The following is an 18,163-nucleotide window of genomic DNA, read 5'->3' as shown; positions in this document are numbered from 1 at the left end:
GTGTAATTTGTGGGCGATAACAGGAAGGAGTTTGGTCGAGCTCAAACTCAAAGAAGGGCAGGGCCTCGCGCGAGGGCGCCTGATATGTCAGGCAAACCCGAAGAGGCCTGGACACCTCAGCATGCCCTGCTGCGCTCCGAGGGAGCCGGGCCTGTAAAGAGATCACCCCCGTAGTCTGGAGCAGTGGGCGACCTGACCTGTCCGAATGTCTGGGCTGCCAGCACCTTGGACAGAGCCCGAGCTGTTGGGGGTGGGGGTGGAGGGGTGGGGCTGTGCTGGGGAGGGTGGGTGCCCAAGGATGCGTTGACCTGGGGGTCGCGCGGAAAGCCAGTGCGCGCACTGCGGGAGGACGCGAGGCGCCTGGGCTACTCCGGCAAAGCCACCGGGACCCAGAACGTCGGGCTCCAAGTCACAGCTACCCCAAGCAAATGAGACTGGAACCGCCAGTGTAGGGTATGCTAAGAGGGTAAAGGCCTGAGGGGGCCTCGGGGCGGAGCCACCCGGCCAGCCGTACCCATTGGCCCTCGCAGCGTCTACGTCTGCATCACAGCGCGCGAAATGCTGGTGGAGTGGCGTGGGTGGTCAGCTGGGGCGGAGCCTTGCGTGCCCTCCAGCGTCCCGCCGCACCCGACCTTAGGGCTTCAGAGACTGCTGGCTGCTGCTGCTGCTGTTGTCGCGAACTGTCCCTGCGGCGCGCCTGCCCCGGCAGCCCGGCCGCACTGCGCTCCCGCGGCCGTAGCGTTCCCAGCCTCCGCCCCTGCGCGGGGGGCTCCGGGCCCGCGCTTGCGCAGCGTAGGGGAGGCGAGAGCAGGGACCCCCGGGCCGGCGCGTGCGCGAAGCGAGCACTGGACCGTGGGCAGGCGCCGGGATGAGCCTTCAGCCGCTGCAGCCCCACTGAGGAGGAGGCCGGGTGGGTAAGAGGAGCGCGGGCCGCCCGCCCGCGCCAGGCCGGGCCATGGCGTTCTTAGCCGGGCCGCGCCTGCTGGACTGGGCCAGCTCGCCGCCACACCTGCAGTTCAACAAGTTCGTGTTGACCGGCTACCGTCCAGCCAGCAGCGGCTCGGGCTGCCTGCGTAGCCTCTTCTACCTGCACAACGAGCTGGGCAACATCTACACACACGGTGAGCTGCGCCCCGCATCCTATATCTGCGGCAGCCTTGCCCGCTCAGGGCCGGGCTCCCGAAGGCCGAGGAGCGCCCCAGCGACCAGGTCCTGGGCTGCCCTGCCCTGGTACGGCCAGGAGCCACGGTGACAAAGCTGCCATTGTCCCGATGGCGCTGCCTGCTTCCGCTACCCAGACGGGGCCCCCGGGGCAGGTGTGGTGGACCGAGCCTGCTTAATCCCTCTGAGCCCTTGGGAGAAGCCTGGTGTCCAGCCTCTTCGTAATCCCGGCCCCCTGTGCACCCCTCCCGGACCTGGGTGTTGACTTGGAGAAGGGGTCCAGGAGGAAAAGCCCCTCTCCGCGAGGCCGCCCTGCCGCCCCGGTCCGGAGCAGCCCAATGTTGGGGCGCCGTCTGGTGGCTCTCCTCCCCTCTTCCCCCGCCCTGCCCCACAGGAGCTGGGCCCCTCCTCCGAGGCCCCGCGGGAGCTGTGCTGACACAGCCTTGCCCGTCCTTGGCCTGCCCTGGCCGAGAGGGGCCCTGAGTGGACTGGGCCTAGCTTTGGGACTTACCCCACTAGGGGACTGTGACCTGGCTAGGCTCTGCTGATAGTGGACAGCCAGCAGCCCCAGCCTGCTGTGCCCACCTTTGACCCCTGTGAGGTCAATGACAGAGTGCCAGCAGGGAAGGTTAAGACGCCTGGGCTGGGAGGTGGTGCCTGGGGAGTTCCCAGAGGTGGTGCCTGGGGAGCAGAAGAACAAGTTCCTTCTGGCTCCTTTTCCCTGCCTGGCCTAGCCCCTTGTGGAAGACAGAAAGGCCCAGATCCTTCATTTGGTCACTTATGGAGAGAGGACATAGGGTTGGGAGGAACAAGCTTAGTGGCCCTGGGACCTGGTATCATTGTCCACATGTTCTTTTCAGAACTTAGCTCAAGTCACACCTCCTTCTGGCTTCTGCTGACAGAGGCCAGGTTAGGGGTTTGGGGCCCCTTGCTTCCCCAGGAAGTGATATGGCTGTAGGCGTGAGAGCAGCTTGGGAGTCAGACTGCCTGGGCTCTCTCCTACTTGCGGGAGTCACCTGGGACAGGTTACACAGTTTCCCCACTGCAGAGTGGGGATGACACTCTCTTCTACTTCCAGAACTATTGTGAGCTCTGCTGAGTAAGTAAAGTTCCTAAAAGCCCACGGCCTGACTGTCCCAGGTCTGGTGATAGCTGTTACTGTTGTCAAGGCCTGTCTCGCTCTCATTCCTCTTGTATTCTTTAGACTGGACTCCCTGAGGACATGATCTGTCCTCTGTGCTGAAGCTGTGTGATGGATAACTGTCTCCCTTCCCCAGGGCTGGCCCTGCTAGGCTTCCTGGTGTTGCTGCCAATGACCATGCCCTGGGGTCAACTGGGCAAGGATGGCTGGCTGGGGGGCACACACTGTGTGGCCTGCCTGGCACCACCTGCAGGCTCTGTGCTCTACCACCTCTTCATGTGCCACCAAGGGGGTAGCCCTGTGTACACTAGGCTCCTTGCCCTGGATATGTGTGGGGTCTGCCTCGTCAACACCCTCGGTGAGCCAGAGGATGGGCTAGGGGACTAGAAGGATGGAAGCTGGAGGGCAACTGGGAGGGGGCTGCTGGGAGGCTTACACAAGCCCTGGGTAGACAGGGCAGGCAGACCCCCAGACTAATGTGTCCTCTCCTCTCTCCTCTGTGCAGGGGCCCTGCCCATCATCCACTGCACCCTGGCCTGCAGGCCCTGGCTGCGCCCAGCTGCCCTGGTGGGCTACACCATGCTATCGGGTGTGGCTGGCTGGAGGGCCCTCACCGCCCCCTCCACCAGTGCCCGACTCCGAGCTTTTGGCTGGCAAGCTGGTGCCCGCCTCCTGGTGTTTGGGGCTCGGGGCGTGGGGCTAGGCTCTGGGGCTCCAGGCTCCCTGCCCTGCTACCTTCGCATGGATGCCCTAGCACTCCTTGGGGGACTAGTGAACGTGGCCCGTCTGCCAGAGCGCTGGGGACCAGGCCGCTTCGACTACTGGGGCAACTCGCACCAGATCATGCACCTGCTCAGTGTGGGCTCCATCCTGCAGCTGCACGCTGGCGTCGTGCCTGACCTGCTCTGGGCTGCCCACCATGCCTGCCCCCCAGACTGAGCCACCGCCCACACCATGCCAGCTTGTCCAGTCTTCTAGGGCCAACAACATCAGGCTTTCCTCCTCCTGCTGGTCTGCAAGGGGCCGGCTCCCTGGATGCTTCCCGGCTGGAGGCTCCTGTCTATTCACCTCTTCTACCCTGGGGACGAGCCTCTACTACACACACCTTGGAGCTCCAGCTTTCTTCCCTGCCTTTTTCTAGGGCACTGTCTTCCTGTGCAGGCTGGAAGAAAATGGTCCTTCTCAGGGCCTTGGCTTACCCTTTCTGACTTGTGAGGGTTGGGCCAGAGGGATTCTGGGGTCATCTCACTCTGCCAGCCCAGAGCCAAAGCCCCACCTTGCCCCTCCTCAGACCCTCACATAAGGTACCTCCTGGGTGGCTGGCCCAGCAACCAGCCCACGATTCCTGACCCCCATCTTTCAGCCCTGCATGCCAGCCCTCCCAGCAACCTGAGGCTCACCTACCCCTACTCCCTTCTGTCCAGACTGTGGAGTGAGGGTTTGGGCAGCAGGTCACTCTCCCTACCCCAGGACCAAGGGGCAAGAGAACTGCTGTTGCTTTTTCCAGGCAACTGGCACAAATATGTAAAGAGCTGAGTGGCCCTGGACCCAGGCCCCGCTGGGCTAGGGGCCCACCCTCCATCTGAGTGCCATGCTCTGCCAGCTCAGCCTGCCTCCTGGGGATGTGTCTGCTCAGGAAATCTCTGTTCCACACAGCGTGGGACTCCCAGCTGCAATCTGCTGGCCTGGCCCCGAAGCAGGGCTCACTCAGCCTCAGCCCCTCCCAGGGCGACGTCAATAAAATGGGCAGGAAGCGCTGTGTTGCCATGCAAGTAAGCTTGGGTGCTCCCAAGATCCAGATACCTTTTATTAGACATGGCAGGCAGGAGGGACCACTGGAGTTCCCAGAGAAACCTCAGCCTTCAGGAGGATGGGGGAAGGAGCTAAAAGGTTAAAAGCACCAAGGCAGGGCTGGGTCAGGTTGGGCCCATTGAGTCCTCAAACAGACCAAGGAGGTTCCGAGGCTCAAAGGAGGGGAAGGAGCCCTGAGGAGGCTCATAGTCAATGTCGCTTAGGTCCAGAGCATCCCTAGGGAGAAGAGAGAGAGAGAAATGACACTTGGGACTTGAAAGACCCCTTCTCTACCTCTGACCTTGGGCCTACGCACCTCAGTGTGTGCCTGCTCCGGGGGGTGGAGGTGCTCCTGGCAGCTCTGGCCAGGATGGCCTCGGGAGAGAGCGAGCGCCTGCACAGGGTGGGCGAGACAGACAGGATGTCACGCGGTGGGGAGTGCCCAGGAAGGAGGCCGTGGGGACAGCAAGATCAACCCTGTTCCTATGCAGGTGCCCGCTGGACACAGGCAGGGGCCACAGTTGGGGACGATGAAAGTGTGGTGCCCTTTGAAAGACTCACTTCCACAACTTTTAAAGTCTACTTGAACACACTCAAAGCTCACCTGTCCCTTTTCAGAACACTCAGGCTTCAAATGAGCTGGCTTTGAAGTGAAACTGTTAAATGACGCTTATCTGGCACTTTATGTCTGCTATAAAAGTGTCCCTGTGACAATGGGGTGACATTTCATAAGAGATTAACGGTATGATTCCTCCTGAGAACTGTGTCCAGAGTATGTGGTTTTCCTTTGCCACATTTTCTTAATTATAGCCTCTCACTTGGCCACCAGGCACCGGGGACTAAGGAATTCCTCCTAGGACGGGGGCTCACCAGGCTCTGGAAACCCTGTCCCCCAAAAAGGACAATGCTTTGTCCATGGGCATTGGCAGCTTTGATGGGGTTGGAGCCGTACCACATACCTCTCCCAGTGGGAACATGGCTCTCCCACTGCTCTGTATTGTGGCAGCACCCTAAATGTCAAGTGGCCAGTTCTGCTGTGCTCTGCACAGTGGCCGTTGCACACACATTGAGTTTAGAAGGAAACAGCTGCATTCAAACCAGGCCAGACTGCACTTACACCTGCCCTGGTGCCTTGCCCAGGGTACGAGGGGGCCAGGTTTGTGGGAGGCGTCCCTGTTTACCATTAACTCCTGGGTAGAGCCTAGCGTCTACATGGGGTTCGGCCCACCAACAGCCCACCTCCCCACCCCCACCCGTTCCGGAGCTGTCACCCACCCTATGCTGTCATCATCCCAGATGCCGGAGTGGCTGCTCTCCAGAAGGAAGCTGCAGGGCGGTGAGCCAGGCGGGGTGGCTGGAGGGCCCGGCGGGGAGAGCCAGCTGGCTGGGTGAGCCAGACCATGCCAGAGCCAGCACAGCAGGACGAGCAGGGCCTGTGGGGACAGGGGCCGAGGGAGGCTGGGCGGCACCCAGGACCAGGGAGCAGGGTAGAACAGCCTGTCACCTTTGCCAGGCTTACCTGCCACAGGGCCCACCCTCGACTCAGGGCTTCAGCAGCCATGTACCACAAAACAGTCCAGGGCCGTGGCTGCCTGAGCATAGGCAGGGCCAGTAGGGCCTCAGCTGTGGCCCGCAGCTTGGGATCAGGCTCCAGCATCGTGATGAGGACAGACCGCAGCTCAGAAGACAGGCCTGACCACGGGGCAGGGGCAGGGGCATGTCAAGGGTGACTGAGCCCTGAGCCCAGCAGTCCCCCACACAAGTCTGCCCTCCCTGTGACACCATGTCCCCTCCCATTCTTGCCCCCACTCACCAGCAGTGAACTCAGGGGGCAGGTAGCCCTGACGCAGCTGCTGCCAGCCCTCTCCACTATGGGGCAGCTCCATATTGCACGCCACTTCCAAGATGGTGAGACCCAGGCTGGGGGGTGGGGGTGGAGCAATGGAAACAGGAATACAAGACAGGCACGGTTGGCCTTGGGTCACAGACCCCAGAACCCCAGGAGGACCCTGAGAAGAGGGTGGGAAAGCCATGAGCCAGGGAAGTGGGGAAAGAGGGGCTGGAGGCTCTGAAAAGACCCCAGCAGAGCCAGTGATAGGACCACATTATGAAGAATTGCCCTAGTGCCCAGTGCAGCCTACACACCAGTGTGGTGAGTCCTGCTGGCACCCCTACCAAACAGGCACTGTGGTTACTAGTGTTACTATCAGGGCCCTGTGCATACGGCTGGATAGACTGTTAGAGGTAGAACAATGATTACCAGCACAGACCACAGAACCCAGCTTTACTTGCTAACTGGCCTTTGGACAAGTCCCTTAACTCCACTGCGCCCGTTCCCCTGTAAATGGAATAATCCCTCTGTGGAAATGTGCTAAGGAGATGGGTGAATCTAGTATAGCAGCTCCCAGTGGTTTGCTGCTTAAACACCCTGACTCTGTAGACCCCCCTCAACCAGAGGGTTGGCCTTCATCCTCTCAGGACAGTCTTCCAGCCTGAAGCAGAATCTTCCTGACTTGGGACTAGGATAGCATTTCCCTCCTGTTGACTGCACCCCAGCCGGGAGGGGCCTCCCACAGCCCAGCCCTTACCTGAACACATCAGCTGCTGTCCCATAGGAGCCCTGCAGCAGCTCGGGGGCCATATAGCGGGGGTCTCCCTCCTGGGCCTCACCAGCTCCCGACTCATCCAGCTCCACCAGCAGCCCAAAGTCACCCAGTTTGCAGTGGCCTCGGGGCCCCAGGAAGATGTTGGCAGGCTTGATGTCAAGGTGGACCAGACCTTGACCATGCATGTGGGCCAGAGCGAGCAGGGTATCCCGCAGGTAGCCCCAGACCTCAGCCTCGGGCAGGCCAGTGCCCCAGGCCTCACAGTGCTGCTGAAGGCTGGGCCCACACAGCTCCATCTGCAGGTACAGGATGCCGCCCTCCTCCCAGGCTTGCTCCAGCCGCACACAGCACGGGTGCTGCCCCACCTTCTCATGGCCGCGGACCTCAGCCAGCTTCCGGGCCCGGTCCTTGGGGCCCCGAAATGGTGATATGGAGCGCTTTACTGCATAGAGTTGGCCATCCTCCTTGGAGCGAACCTGGAATGAAGAATGTGTCTGCAGGTGGGGTGGGAGGTGGCACCAACATTTAGCAGAACAATCCAGCAGATTCTATTAAGATTTCACACGTGCAGAGGAGGCAGAATGGCATCTACCTTAGACAGACCCCTCCTCATGTAATAGCAAGACCAGAAAGACCTCCACCCTATGCACTGGGTCACTGGAGGCCGACCAAGGAAGAGAGAGGGTAGACCTCTAAGTACTAACTCAAAGGGTCAGACTTTTTTGAAGTGAGTTCAGAACACTGGTTACAGTAAAAAACTGGTTACAGAACAGTATAGCAATGTGACCCACTGTGTAGAATATTAATGGGTTTCTCTCTATATAGTCAATTCTAGAGATATATAGAGAAATTTCTGGAAGGAAGGATGCCCACCTAAGAAGCCCAATGGTTTCCCCAGGAAGAGCTAATCTAGTAGTACTCGTGTAGGGAAACTACAACTACCATTTTAAAGGAAATATAAATTATTGGAAAATATATTTTAAGAAAAAAAAGGTGGCGTACAGAGTACAGTCTAGGTGCCTATGGCCTGGGGGCTGGTGGGCGGCAGGGTATGCACCACACTCTGGGGGCTGGCTCTGGGAGCCAGACAGAGGCAACCAAACCCCCAGCATAGCTGGCTCCAGGGTGAGAAATGGAGCTGGGAACCACTGCTAGCACACCAGGCTCTGAACTAGGGGAGAGTGTGCACTGAGGGAGCTATCCGACTGGCCTGTGTATGGGGGGGTATGAGAAAGCACCAAACCAACACTGAGGAGGGGCATCTCTCAGCTCAGAAGAAGTGGGCTGTCAGGAGAGAAGAGAAGCTGCTCAGGACACTATCCTATCCAGGCAGGGGAGGGAGCCAAGGGGACACCCCCAGACAGACCCACAGAGTTATCACTCCACTCACCTTGAAGACCTCTCCGTACGAGCCATGGCCTAGGCGGCCAAGCCTCTGGAAAGTCTGCCGGAAGAAGGACTCGGGCTGGCTCTGGTCATAACTGGGGCTCTGCAGGATCTCACAGGCTTTGCCTTGAAAGGACACCCTCCGGGGCTGGGGCTGGTGCCAACCAGGGGTCCGAGGAGGGAACAGGCGACTGATGGGGATGCTGCCTTTGGCAGGGGGCCGGGGCGGAAGGCTCTGACTAAGCCCCCTGGGCCTTTTGAGGGAAAAGCCAGGTTCTGCATGGCGGAAGTAGGCTGGGACTGGGATGGGGGTGCCACTCAGGGGTGGCGGGGTGCCCTCTGTGGGCACTGGCATAGCCAGCACAGGAGGCCCTCCGAGGTAGAGTATAAAACAGTGTGTCCACTCAAACAGCTCCTTGTCCTGTGGATCCAGAGGCTGTGGAAGAAAGCAGCGTCTACTCTGCACACATGTTCTGCTTTAAACATGGAGGCCGTGGGGACACGAGCACCTGATGGGAAAGGCAGAGGACAAACATATACATATCTGCTCAGTCGTCTGTATGTGGAGGACATAGAAACAAACTGAAATGCATGGGGCCGTGTCCCAAGGGCTCCTACAGTCCAGTAGAAATTAAACCGAGGCAGGTTCTGTCGTTTTTTTTGTTTTTTGTTTTTTAATTTATTCATTTTAGAGAGGAGAGGGAGAGACAGAGAGAGAGAGAGAGAGAAGGGGGGAGGAGTGGGAAGCATCAACTCCCATATGTGCCTTGACCAGGCAAGCCCAGGGTTTCGAACCGGCGACCTCAGCATTTCCAGGTCGACGCTTTATCCACTGCGCCACCACAGGTCAGGCCCCAAGGCAGGTTCTGGAGCCAGACCACCTGTGCATACATCCCTGCCTTATCACAGCTGCTATTTGATCTTAAGATGTGCAATCTCCTTCAAGACTGTAAGGGGGAAACACACAAGACCACACACTCCTTTATCTCTAATTCCAAAGTGAAAAAGTCTGATTCCAAGTTTCTTGCTCTGTTTTTCAAAGCTGTGAAGCTGAACCTCATGCAGTGGAGTTCCACTTTCAGCCCCGTGTTGCAGAGGCTAAGTTCCAGCTTGGCGTAGCAGAGAGGCAGGGGCTCCCTCCTCCCACAGCCCGTCCTCATGAGGCAGGAGCATTACGAGCATTATTAGATCCAGCAGGCCAGGAATGCCACAGCCCAATCACTCAAGCCCCAGCTCATTCCTAGGAAGGAGGTTCCACACGGGGAGAGGCAAGCTGAGAAGGTCAGAGGCTGCTGTCCCCATCAGAGGCACCAGTGTCACTCAGGAAGATGGGCATAACTGTCTCTGCTCTGCCTAGACGACAGGTAATAAAACAGAGAGCTCTGAAGCTCTCCATGAAAAAATATATATAACTTTATTTGAAACAGAATATGAGAGGTTTAAAGGTGCTCTCAAAAATTAGTTCAGGGTCCTGGACAGCTGCCTCAGTGGATAGATCATCGGTCTGGCCTCTTCCTCTCTCACAGACAGTGGCTTGATTGGTTTGAGCATTGGCCCAGCCGTTGAGTATAGCTCAGATAGTCCAAGCGCCAGCTTCAGGTGCTGAGGATAGCTCAGTTGATTCGAGCATAGGCCCCAGACAGGGTTTGCAGGGTGGACCCCAGTTGGGACGCATGTGAGAATCTGTCTTGCTTTCTCACCTCCTCTCCCTTAAAAAAAAGAAAAAGAAGGGGAAAAAAAAAGCCTTCCTGGGGTCAGAACAAAAATCAAACACTGAACTCAAAAGCTACCCTGTTGCCTGACTAGGCGGTGGCACAGTGGATAGAGGGTCGGACTGGGATGTAGAGGACCCAGGTTCGAGACCTTGAGTGCCTGCTTGAGCGCGGGCTCCGTCTGGTTTGAGCAAAGCTCACCAGCTTGGACCCAAGGTCGCTGTCTTGAGCAAGGTGTTACTTGGTCTGCTGAAGGCCCAGTCAAGGCACATGTGAGAAAGCAATCAATGAACAACTAGGGTGTCACAACGAAAAACTGATGATTAATGCTTCTCATCTCTCTCCGTTCCTGTCTGTCTGTCCCTATCTCTCTCTCTCTCTCTGACTCTGTCTCTGTAAAAAAAAAAAAAAAAAAAAAACACACACACACACAAAAACACACACACAAAAGCTACCCTGTTAAAAGAGCTCAAATTTAATTAGATCAGTCTATGGAGCACTTGATTCCCCAGGACAAAAACAGTACAGAAGAGAGCCAGCAACTGGGGGATCCTAGCAGGTGGCTATGGTCAGGGAAAGCACAAAGAGAGACCCCCTAAAACCCCCAACATCCATGGTTGTGCATATGTCAACAGAGAGGCAGGGGCTCCCACAAGCCTGTACTCATGTACTCCAGGCTGGGTCCTCTGAGGAGCAATATCAGGGACTTCATATTGCAGAAAGAGATGTCACTACAATGGCCCAGCCAGTCACTAGCTAAGCAAAATACAATCCACAGTTACTAAAACATATTATCTAAAATGTCCAGTTTTCGCCCTGGCCGGTTGGCTCAGTAGTAGAGCGTCGGCCTGGCATGTAGAAGTCCCAGGTTCAATTCCCGGCCAGGACACACAGGAGAAGCACCCATTTGCTTCTCCACCCCCACCCCCTCCTTCCTCTCTGTCTCTCTCTTCCCCTCCAGCAGCCAAGGCTCCATTGGAGCAAAGATGGTCCAGGCGCTGGGGATGGCTCCTTGGCCTCTGCCCCAGGTGCTAGAGTGGCCCTGGTCGTGGCAGAGCGATGCCCCGGAGGGGCAGAGCATCGCCCCCGGTGGGCGTGCCGGGTGGATCCCAGTCCGGCGCATGCGGAAGTCTGTCTGACTGTCTCTCCCGGTTTCTAGCTTCAGAAAAATACAAAAATAAATAAATAAATAAATAAATAAATAAATAAAATGTCCAGTTTTCAACAAAAAAATTATGAGACACAGGAAAGTGTGATCTACACACAGGAATAAAAAGGCAACAGAAACTGCCTGTAAGAGAGACCAGATGTCAGATTTAACAAAGACTTCAAAATAGCCACCATAAATATGTTCAAAGAATTAAAGAAAACCATGCTTAAAGTAAAGAAACCATGACAATATCTCACTTAATAGGGAATATTAATAAGATAGAAATTATTAAAAGATTCAAATGGAAATTGTAGAGTTAAAAAATGTAATAACTGAAATGAAAATTCACTGGAGGGGTTAAACAGTAGAAGATAAGATTGATAGAGATTATACAATCTGAAAAACAGAGAAAAAAGAATGAAGGGAACAGAGAAATGTAGGACAACATAAGTGTACAGACATAGGCATCAGGAGAGAAGGAAAAATATGCTAAGACGTAATGGGTAAAAACTTCCCAAATGTGATTTAGAAAATCATTAATATAGCCAAGAAGTAATAAACATCAAGTAGGATAAATGCACAGATCCACATACAGACACATTATGCTAAAAGCATTGAAAACCAAAACAAGGAGAAAATCTTGAGCACAGGAAAAATGACTCAACACTTACAAGCCTCCCCATAAGATTAACTGCTGATTTCTCAACAAAAAAATGGATGCCAGAAGGCAACGGGATTACATATTCTAAGTGCTAGAAGGCAATTTGTCAACCAAGAATCCTATATCCAACAAAACTATCTTTCAAAAGTAAAGGCAGCCCTGGCCGGTTGGCTCAGCGGTAGAGCGTTGGCCTAGCGTGCGGAGGACCCGGGTTCGATTCCCGGCCAGGGCACATAGGAGAAGCGCCCATTTGCTTCTCCACCCCTCCGCCGCGCCTTCCTCTCTGTCTCTCTCTTCCCCTCCCGCAGCCAAGGCTCCATTGGAGCAAAGATGGCCCGGGCGCTGGGGATGGCTCTGTGGCCTCTGCCCCAGGCGCTAGAGAGGCTCTGGTCACAACATGGCGACGCCCAGGATGGGCAGAGCATCGCCCCCTGGTGGGCGTGCCGGGTGGATCCCGGTCGGGTGCATGCGGGAGTCTGTCTGACTGTCTCTCCCTGTTTCCAGCTTCAGAAAAATGCAAAAAAAAAAAAAAAAAAAAAAAAGTAAAGGCAAAATAAAGACATTCCCAGATAAACAAAAACAGAAAGAATGAATTGTCAAAAGACCTGCTTTACAAGAAAAACTAAAGGAAGTTCTTCAGGCTGAAATCATGTGATCCCAAACTGTAATTATAATCAAAAAAATGAAGAGCACCAGTAAAGGTAATTATGTAATATAAAAGACAGTATAAATAATACATATTCCTTCTCCTTTCTTCTTTTAACTAACTTAAAAAGCAGTTGTATAAGGCCTTGACCAGTTGGTTCAACACTAGAGCGTTAGCCTGGCACGTGGAAGTCCCGAGTTTGATTCCAGTCAGAGGACACAGGAGAAGCGAACATCTGCTTCTCCACCCGTCCCCCTCTTCCTTCTCTCTCTCTATTCCCCTCAGAAGCCATGGCTTGAATGAGTAACTTGACCCGGGGCACTGAGGATGGCTCCATGGCCTCACCTCAGGAGCTAAAATAGCTGGGTTGCTGAGAAACAGAGCAACGCCCCAGATGGGCAGAGCATCACAGAGTAGGGGCTTGCCAGGTGGATCCTGGTCCAGGCACATGTGGGAGTTTGTCTCTCTGCCTCCCCGCTTCTCACTTAATAAAAAGAAAACCAAAAAACAATTGTTTAAAACAATATGTGTGGCCTGACCAACCAGTGGCGCAGTAGATAGAGCATCAGACAGGGACACGGAAGACCCAGTTCAAAATCCCGAGGTCATTGGCTTGAGCACAGACTCATCTGATTTGAGCAAGGCTCACCAGCTTGAGTTGAGCCCAATGTCGCTGGCTTGAACAGTCACTCAGTCTGCTATAGCACCCCCAGTCAAGGCACACATGAGAAAGCAATCAATGAACAACTAAGGTGCTGCAACAAAGAATTGATGCTTCTCATCTCTCTCCCTTCCTGTCTTTCCTTATCTGTCCCTCTATGTCTTAAAAAAAAAAAAAAAAAGATAAAACAATATGTATGTAATTGTATTGTTGGGCATATAACATAAAGAAATGTGATATACTTGCAAATAACAGCACAAAGGAGGTTGGAGGGAACAAAATTGTATTGGAGCCCTGGCTAGGTAGTTGTTGGTTACAGCATCGTCTGGATACACTAAGGTTGTGGGTTGGATCCCTGGTCACTGCACATACAGGACTCAACGAATGAATGCATAAATAAGTGCAACAAATTGATGTTTCTCTCTCCCTGCCTCTTTCTCCAAAATCAATAAATAAAATTGAGGGGAAAAAAACTGTATTGGACTAGAAAATGACAGCAGATGAAAATTCAAACCCACAAGAACAAAGGAAGAGAACCAGATGTGGTAAATAAGGTCAATATAATAACATTATGCATATACACTTTTTTCCCTTTCTTCCCTCAGCTTTCTTAGGAAATTAAAGACAACCTAAATATGTAAATAGAAAGACATTACATGTTCACAAATCCAAAGGATTTAATACGGATAAAATGGCAGTACTTTCCAAAATGATCTACAGATTCAGCACAATCCTTATCAGAATCCCAGGTGTATTCTTTGCAGAAATTGTAAGCTGATTCTTAGATTTATGTGGAAATTTACCAGACCCAAAATGAAGTTGGAGGATTCATACTTCCTCATTTCAAGACTTGCTACAAAAGCTATAGTAATCAGTCCTGGTGGGTGGCTCAGTGGATAGAGCCTCCGGAGGTGTATGGATATTGAGGTTTGATTCCCGTCAGGGCAAACAGGAGAAGAGACCATCTGCTTCTCCACCCCTCTCCCCACATCTCCTCCCATTCTTTCCCCTCTTCTTCATCCCCAGCCAGTGGCTGGATTTGTTCAAGCCTGGCCCAGGCACTGAGGGAAACTGAGGGGCACTGAGGTGTATGAAACTCAGGTGTTAAAAATAGCTCGGGGCCCTGGCCGGTTGGCTCAGTGGTAGAGCGTCGGCCTGGTGTGCGGGGGACCTGGGTTCGATTCCCGGCCAGGGCACATAGGAGAAGCACCCATTTGCTTCTCCACCCCCACCCCCTCCTTCCTCTCTGTCTCTCTCTTCCCCTCCCGCAGCCAAGGCTCCATTGGAGCAAAGATGGCCCGGGCGCTGGGGATGGCTCCTTGGCCTCTGCCCCAGGCGCTAGAATGGCTCTGGTCGCGGCAGAGCGACACCCCGGAGGGGCAGAGCATCGCCCCTGGTGGGCGTGCCGGGTGGATCCCGGTCGGGCGCATGCGGGAGTCTGTCTGACTGTCTCTCCCCGTTTCCAGCTTCAGAAAAATACCAAAAAAATCAATAAATAAATAAAAAGCTCTGTAGCCTGACCAGGCGGTGGCGCAGCGGATAGAGCATCAGACTGGGATGCAAGGACCCAGGTTTGAGACCCCGGGGTAGCCAGCTTGAGCATGGGCTCATCTGGTTTGAGCAAAGCTCACCAGCTTGGACCTCAAGCCAAGGTCGCTGGCTTGAGCAAGGGGTTACTCGGTCTGCTGAAGGCCCACGGTCAAGGCACATATGAGAAAGCAATCAATGAACAACTAAGGTGTCGCAACTAGAAACTGATGATTGATGCTTCTCATCTCTCTCCGTTCCTGTCTGCCTGTTCCTATCTATCCCTCTCTCTGACTCTCATCTGTTAAAAAAAAAACTCAGTACTGAAAAAAGCTACAGTAATCAAAACTGTGTGGTAGTCACATAAGTATAGACATAAAGACCAATAGAATTGAGAATTTAGAAATAAACTCTCTCATTTATAGTAAATTAATTTTGACAAGGGTGACTGAACAATTCAGTGGGAAAGAACAGTCTTCTCAACAAATGGCACAACCAGCTATCTACATGTAAAACTCATTTGACAGAAAAATCTGGTCTAACCTATTTTTTCCCTCTAAGTGTGAATATTCATATATTTTTCAACAGAAATATTAATGTGTTTGACTGTTGGATGATGTTCCAAACCCAGGGGTGGTGCTACAGATAAATTAAAATTATTTTTGTTTATTTTTTTTAAAGAGAGAAAGGAGATACATTGATATGTTGTTCCACTTATTTCTGTATTCATTTATTGAGTCCTGTATGTGCCCTGACTGAGGATCAAACCCACAACCTTGGTATGTCTAGATGACACTAACCACTAGGATATCCAGCCAGGACTATATAAATGTTATACACACCCTTTTAGCCTTATAAAATCTGACACATTTTGAATTCCAAAACATACCTGGCCTCATGGGTTTGAGGACCTATAATATTAACCTCAGGGAAGGATCAGCCTAGTGTCTGGCATACAGATTCCTCAATAAATGCTGTGAAAGGACATACAAAGTTAAAGAGGCCCCACAGGTATAAGTGGCTTTGTGTGTTGGGCAGAGGGTTTTTGCGTTGTTGCTATAATGTAACTGAAATAAAACCCAGAAAACAAAAGGGGTGAAGTTTAATTTTGAGAGGAAGCCACAATGTATCAAAAGATTCTATACCTAACAAGGGTATAGTCAGTAATCTGAAGTGTGCTCTCCAGTCCCTGGGAGAGTGAGGGCTGAGGGAAGGACCCCCCACAGGTGTCTGCCTGGAAGACTCACCCTACATCGTTTGTTTGTTTTAAGTGAGAGGAGGGAAGTTAGTGAGACAGGTTCCCCCATGTGCCCGTCGTACAGGGATCAACTCAGCCACCCCCATCTTGCACTGATGCTGGAATCAACTGAACTATTTTTAGCACCTGAAGCTGTGGGCTCTGACCAACCAGGTATCCTCAGTGCCCTGGGGCCAAGCTTGAACCAGTCAGGCCACTAGCTGTGAGAAGAGAAGAGGGAGAGAAGGAGTAAAGGGAGGGGGAAAGGGGGGGAGAGAAGCAGATGGTTGCTTCTCTTGTGTGCCCTCACTGAGAATCAAACCCAGGGCCATACGCCAGGCCAGCGCTCTATCCACTGAGCCAGTCGGCCAGGGCCTCATCCTACATCCTGTGATGCCCCATCCTCTGTCTCTTTTACCAAAGGAATCCCACTCCAGGGTTTCTCAAAGTGAAGAAATGAGTTGTCGGAATCCAGGGCACTGGTTAGAAGCACAGCCTCCAGACTCAATCCTGTCACATCTGGAGACACTGGACCCTTGCATCTTAAACCAGTTCTCAGACAATCCCAAAGTCACTTGCATTCTAGTACCACAGACGGGGCCAAACAGCTTTGGGGGTAGGGTAGGGTAGGTAGGAGCAAGGTGAATACAGGATAGCCCTAAGCAGAGGCAAAGCCAGGGTGACCTTGACAGCTTCCACAGGCCTCACCCTCTTATTTGGCGCGACACATCTGCTGGCCTCAGTCTACCGCGCTAGACTGTGAGTTTCTCTCCGGCAGGGCAACAGCAGATTCACCTCCGTGGGCGTGGGGAAACCCTGGCGAACAAAGTTGAGTAGACCAGCTGTCACGCGGGAGGGGCAGTACCTGGAACGTGGGTGGGGCTTTTCCTGGGAAGGACTGGCAATGGGGGCGGGGGCAGTCGCTGGGATAAGAGGTTCCCGGATGAAACAGGACAGGAGGCTGTAGAAGGACAGGAGGCTACAGGGGAAGTGGGCGGGGTCGCCCCCGGGCAGGTCTAGCCCAAAGAACGGTTAGCAGAGGGGCAGGGCGGGATCCAGCCCGACAGGGAAAGGAGAATGTGAAGGGGATGAGGGAGGGGGATGAGGGAGGACGATGAGGGGAGGGGATGAGGCTGACCTGGGGAGGAACTCTCAGAGGGTAAGAGGTGCCGGGTACAAGGGGAAGAAGAGAGGAGGGCGGCCTGTCCGGAGAACCTTTAAGGCCGGGCCTGGGCTCACCTGGATCGGGTAGGCAGGACGCTGCTCCGCGAGGCCCCAGATCCGGGTCAGAGAGGCCGCGGGGAACCCTCGGGGCAGTCAGGAGGGTCAGGGTCTGCGGTCCACAGCTCTCTACGCCGGGAAGAGAAGACACTCTGGAGGGGGAACGGCCCGTGAACGCGCGCGGAACCAACTCGCGCCAAAAATTCCAAACCGGCCTCGAGTCCCCGCCCAGGAACGCCTCTTACCCCGCCCCCTCCCCGAGGCAGCCCATCAAAGGCACCCAACCTCCGTCCCCCACGCCCCCGCGTGCGCGTCGCCGACTCCGCCCCTCGGGCTCCTCCGGCCGTGAGATCTCACTGCGCAGGTGCAAGTCATACTTAGCGCCGGCCTTGGGGCAGAGGGGGTTTGCGACGTGCCACCCTGTGTTTGGACCTTGCGTCCTGTCTAAACAAGACTTTGGGCCCCTCCCGCCTGGTTTCCGGGATGCCGACCGACCTCTGGACCCCGGTCCCGTCACCCATGACCCTCTCTGGGCTGGCTTAGTTTTCGCGTCTATGAAAGGAGCGGTCACCGCGTTTTGGCCCAGAAGTGTAACTCAAGAGGCGGTGTCAGGACGAGACAGGAAGTCCCTACGACCTCTGGGATCCTGACGGGGCGGAGTTCCCTGGGCTCGCTGGTTACCCCCATACACAACACTCACCCGTTGTGCACCACACCGGGAATGCGGTGGGAATGCCAGACAGACATTACTCAGAAATGCGGAGCGCGCGGCTTCGACTTCGGGAACCAGGAAATGCTATCTCTTTCAGGAAGCCCTCCAGACAGGCTGGAGCCGACCTGCTTTCGGGCCTCAGCCACCTCGGTGGCAGCCCTTCCCTTTCATTGGATTTGAGACTTGAGCTCAGCTCACACCTCCCTCAGCTCCTTCCGGGCCGAACGCCCCTGGGAACGTCCCTGGGCCTTTCTGAATTTCGGATTAGTCTCTCTAAAAATTGAACTGATGGAGCTTTCCTCACGTTCGAGTGGGATGATCCCCTTAATGTGCTTAGCAGAGGCTGGAGCAGAGCAAGTGCTGATTCCGAACATTAGTGTAGCTGGGGTTGCTCCTTCATGGAGGGGACCTTTCATTCCATTCAAAAGGGTGGAGGGGAGTCATACTTCCAGACCACCCTCCTTAGAATGCTCTGCATTTCATCACATACCCTTTCCTGCTTCATCTTCATATTGCACTTAACCCCATCTGAAATTCTATCCTCTCTATTT

General features: G+C 54.2%; 2 protein-coding genes across 7 annotated transcripts; one reads left to right on the top strand and one right to left on the bottom strand.

The window, feature by feature from the left end:
- The first annotated feature begins 604 nt into the window (after positions 1 to 604).
- PAQR4 (progestin and adipoQ receptor family member 4) lies at positions 605 to 4,056 on the top strand. 4 transcript variants are annotated; one of them, XM_066275157.1, is made up of 4 exons: positions 605 to 1,119; positions 1,400 to 1,557; positions 2,439 to 2,660; positions 2,808 to 4,056. In XM_066275157.1, the coding sequence occupies exons 1-4, from the start codon at positions 956 to 958 to the stop codon at positions 3,239 to 3,241; spliced, it is 978 nt and encodes a 325-aa protein (XP_066131254.1). In that variant the 5' UTR covers positions 605 to 955; the 3' UTR covers positions 3,242 to 4,056. The 4 variants fall into 4 exon arrangements, with proteins under 4 accessions (XP_066131254.1, XP_066131252.1, XP_066131250.1 ...); XM_066275153.1 differs by lacking the exon at positions 1,400 to 1,557 and having other exon boundaries at positions 634 to 1,121; XM_066275154.1 differs by lacking the exon at positions 1,400 to 1,557 and having other exon boundaries at positions 984 to 1,121; positions 2,366 to 2,660.
- Positions 4,057 to 4,191: 135 nt separating this feature from the next.
- PKMYT1 (protein kinase, membrane associated tyrosine/threonine 1) lies at positions 4,192 to 17,090 on the bottom strand. Of its 3 annotated transcripts, XM_066275150.1 has the most exons (9): positions 16,919 to 17,090; positions 16,388 to 16,495; positions 8,090 to 8,594; positions 6,682 to 7,175; positions 5,907 to 6,013; positions 5,613 to 5,785; positions 5,369 to 5,526; positions 4,410 to 4,487; positions 4,196 to 4,330 (listed from the first exon to the last, which is right to left on the bottom strand). In XM_066275150.1, the coding sequence occupies exons 3-9, from the start codon at positions 8,438 to 8,440 to the stop codon at positions 4,219 to 4,221; spliced, it is 1,473 nt and encodes a 490-aa protein (XP_066131247.1). In that variant the 5' UTR covers positions 8,441 to 8,594; positions 16,388 to 16,495; positions 16,919 to 17,090; the 3' UTR covers positions 4,196 to 4,218. The 3 variants fall into 3 exon arrangements, with proteins under 3 accessions (XP_066131248.1, XP_066131247.1, XP_066131249.1); XM_066275151.1 differs by lacking the exon at positions 4,410 to 4,487 and having other exon boundaries at positions 4,192 to 4,330; XM_066275152.1 differs by lacking the exons at positions 16,388 to 16,495; positions 16,919 to 17,090 and adding an exon at positions 4,955 to 4,967 and having other exon boundaries at positions 4,230 to 4,514; positions 5,365 to 5,526; positions 8,090 to 8,561.
- Positions 17,091 to 18,163: the final 1,073 nt, after the last annotated feature.

This window comes from Saccopteryx bilineata, chromosome 4 (assembly GCF_036850765.1).
Source record: "Saccopteryx bilineata isolate mSacBil1 chromosome 4, mSacBil1_pri_phased_curated, whole genome shotgun sequence".
NCBI classification, from domain to species: domain Eukaryota; kingdom Metazoa; phylum Chordata; class Mammalia; order Chiroptera; family Emballonuridae; genus Saccopteryx; species Saccopteryx bilineata.
This window is presented reverse-complemented; position numbering and strand designations above follow the sequence as displayed.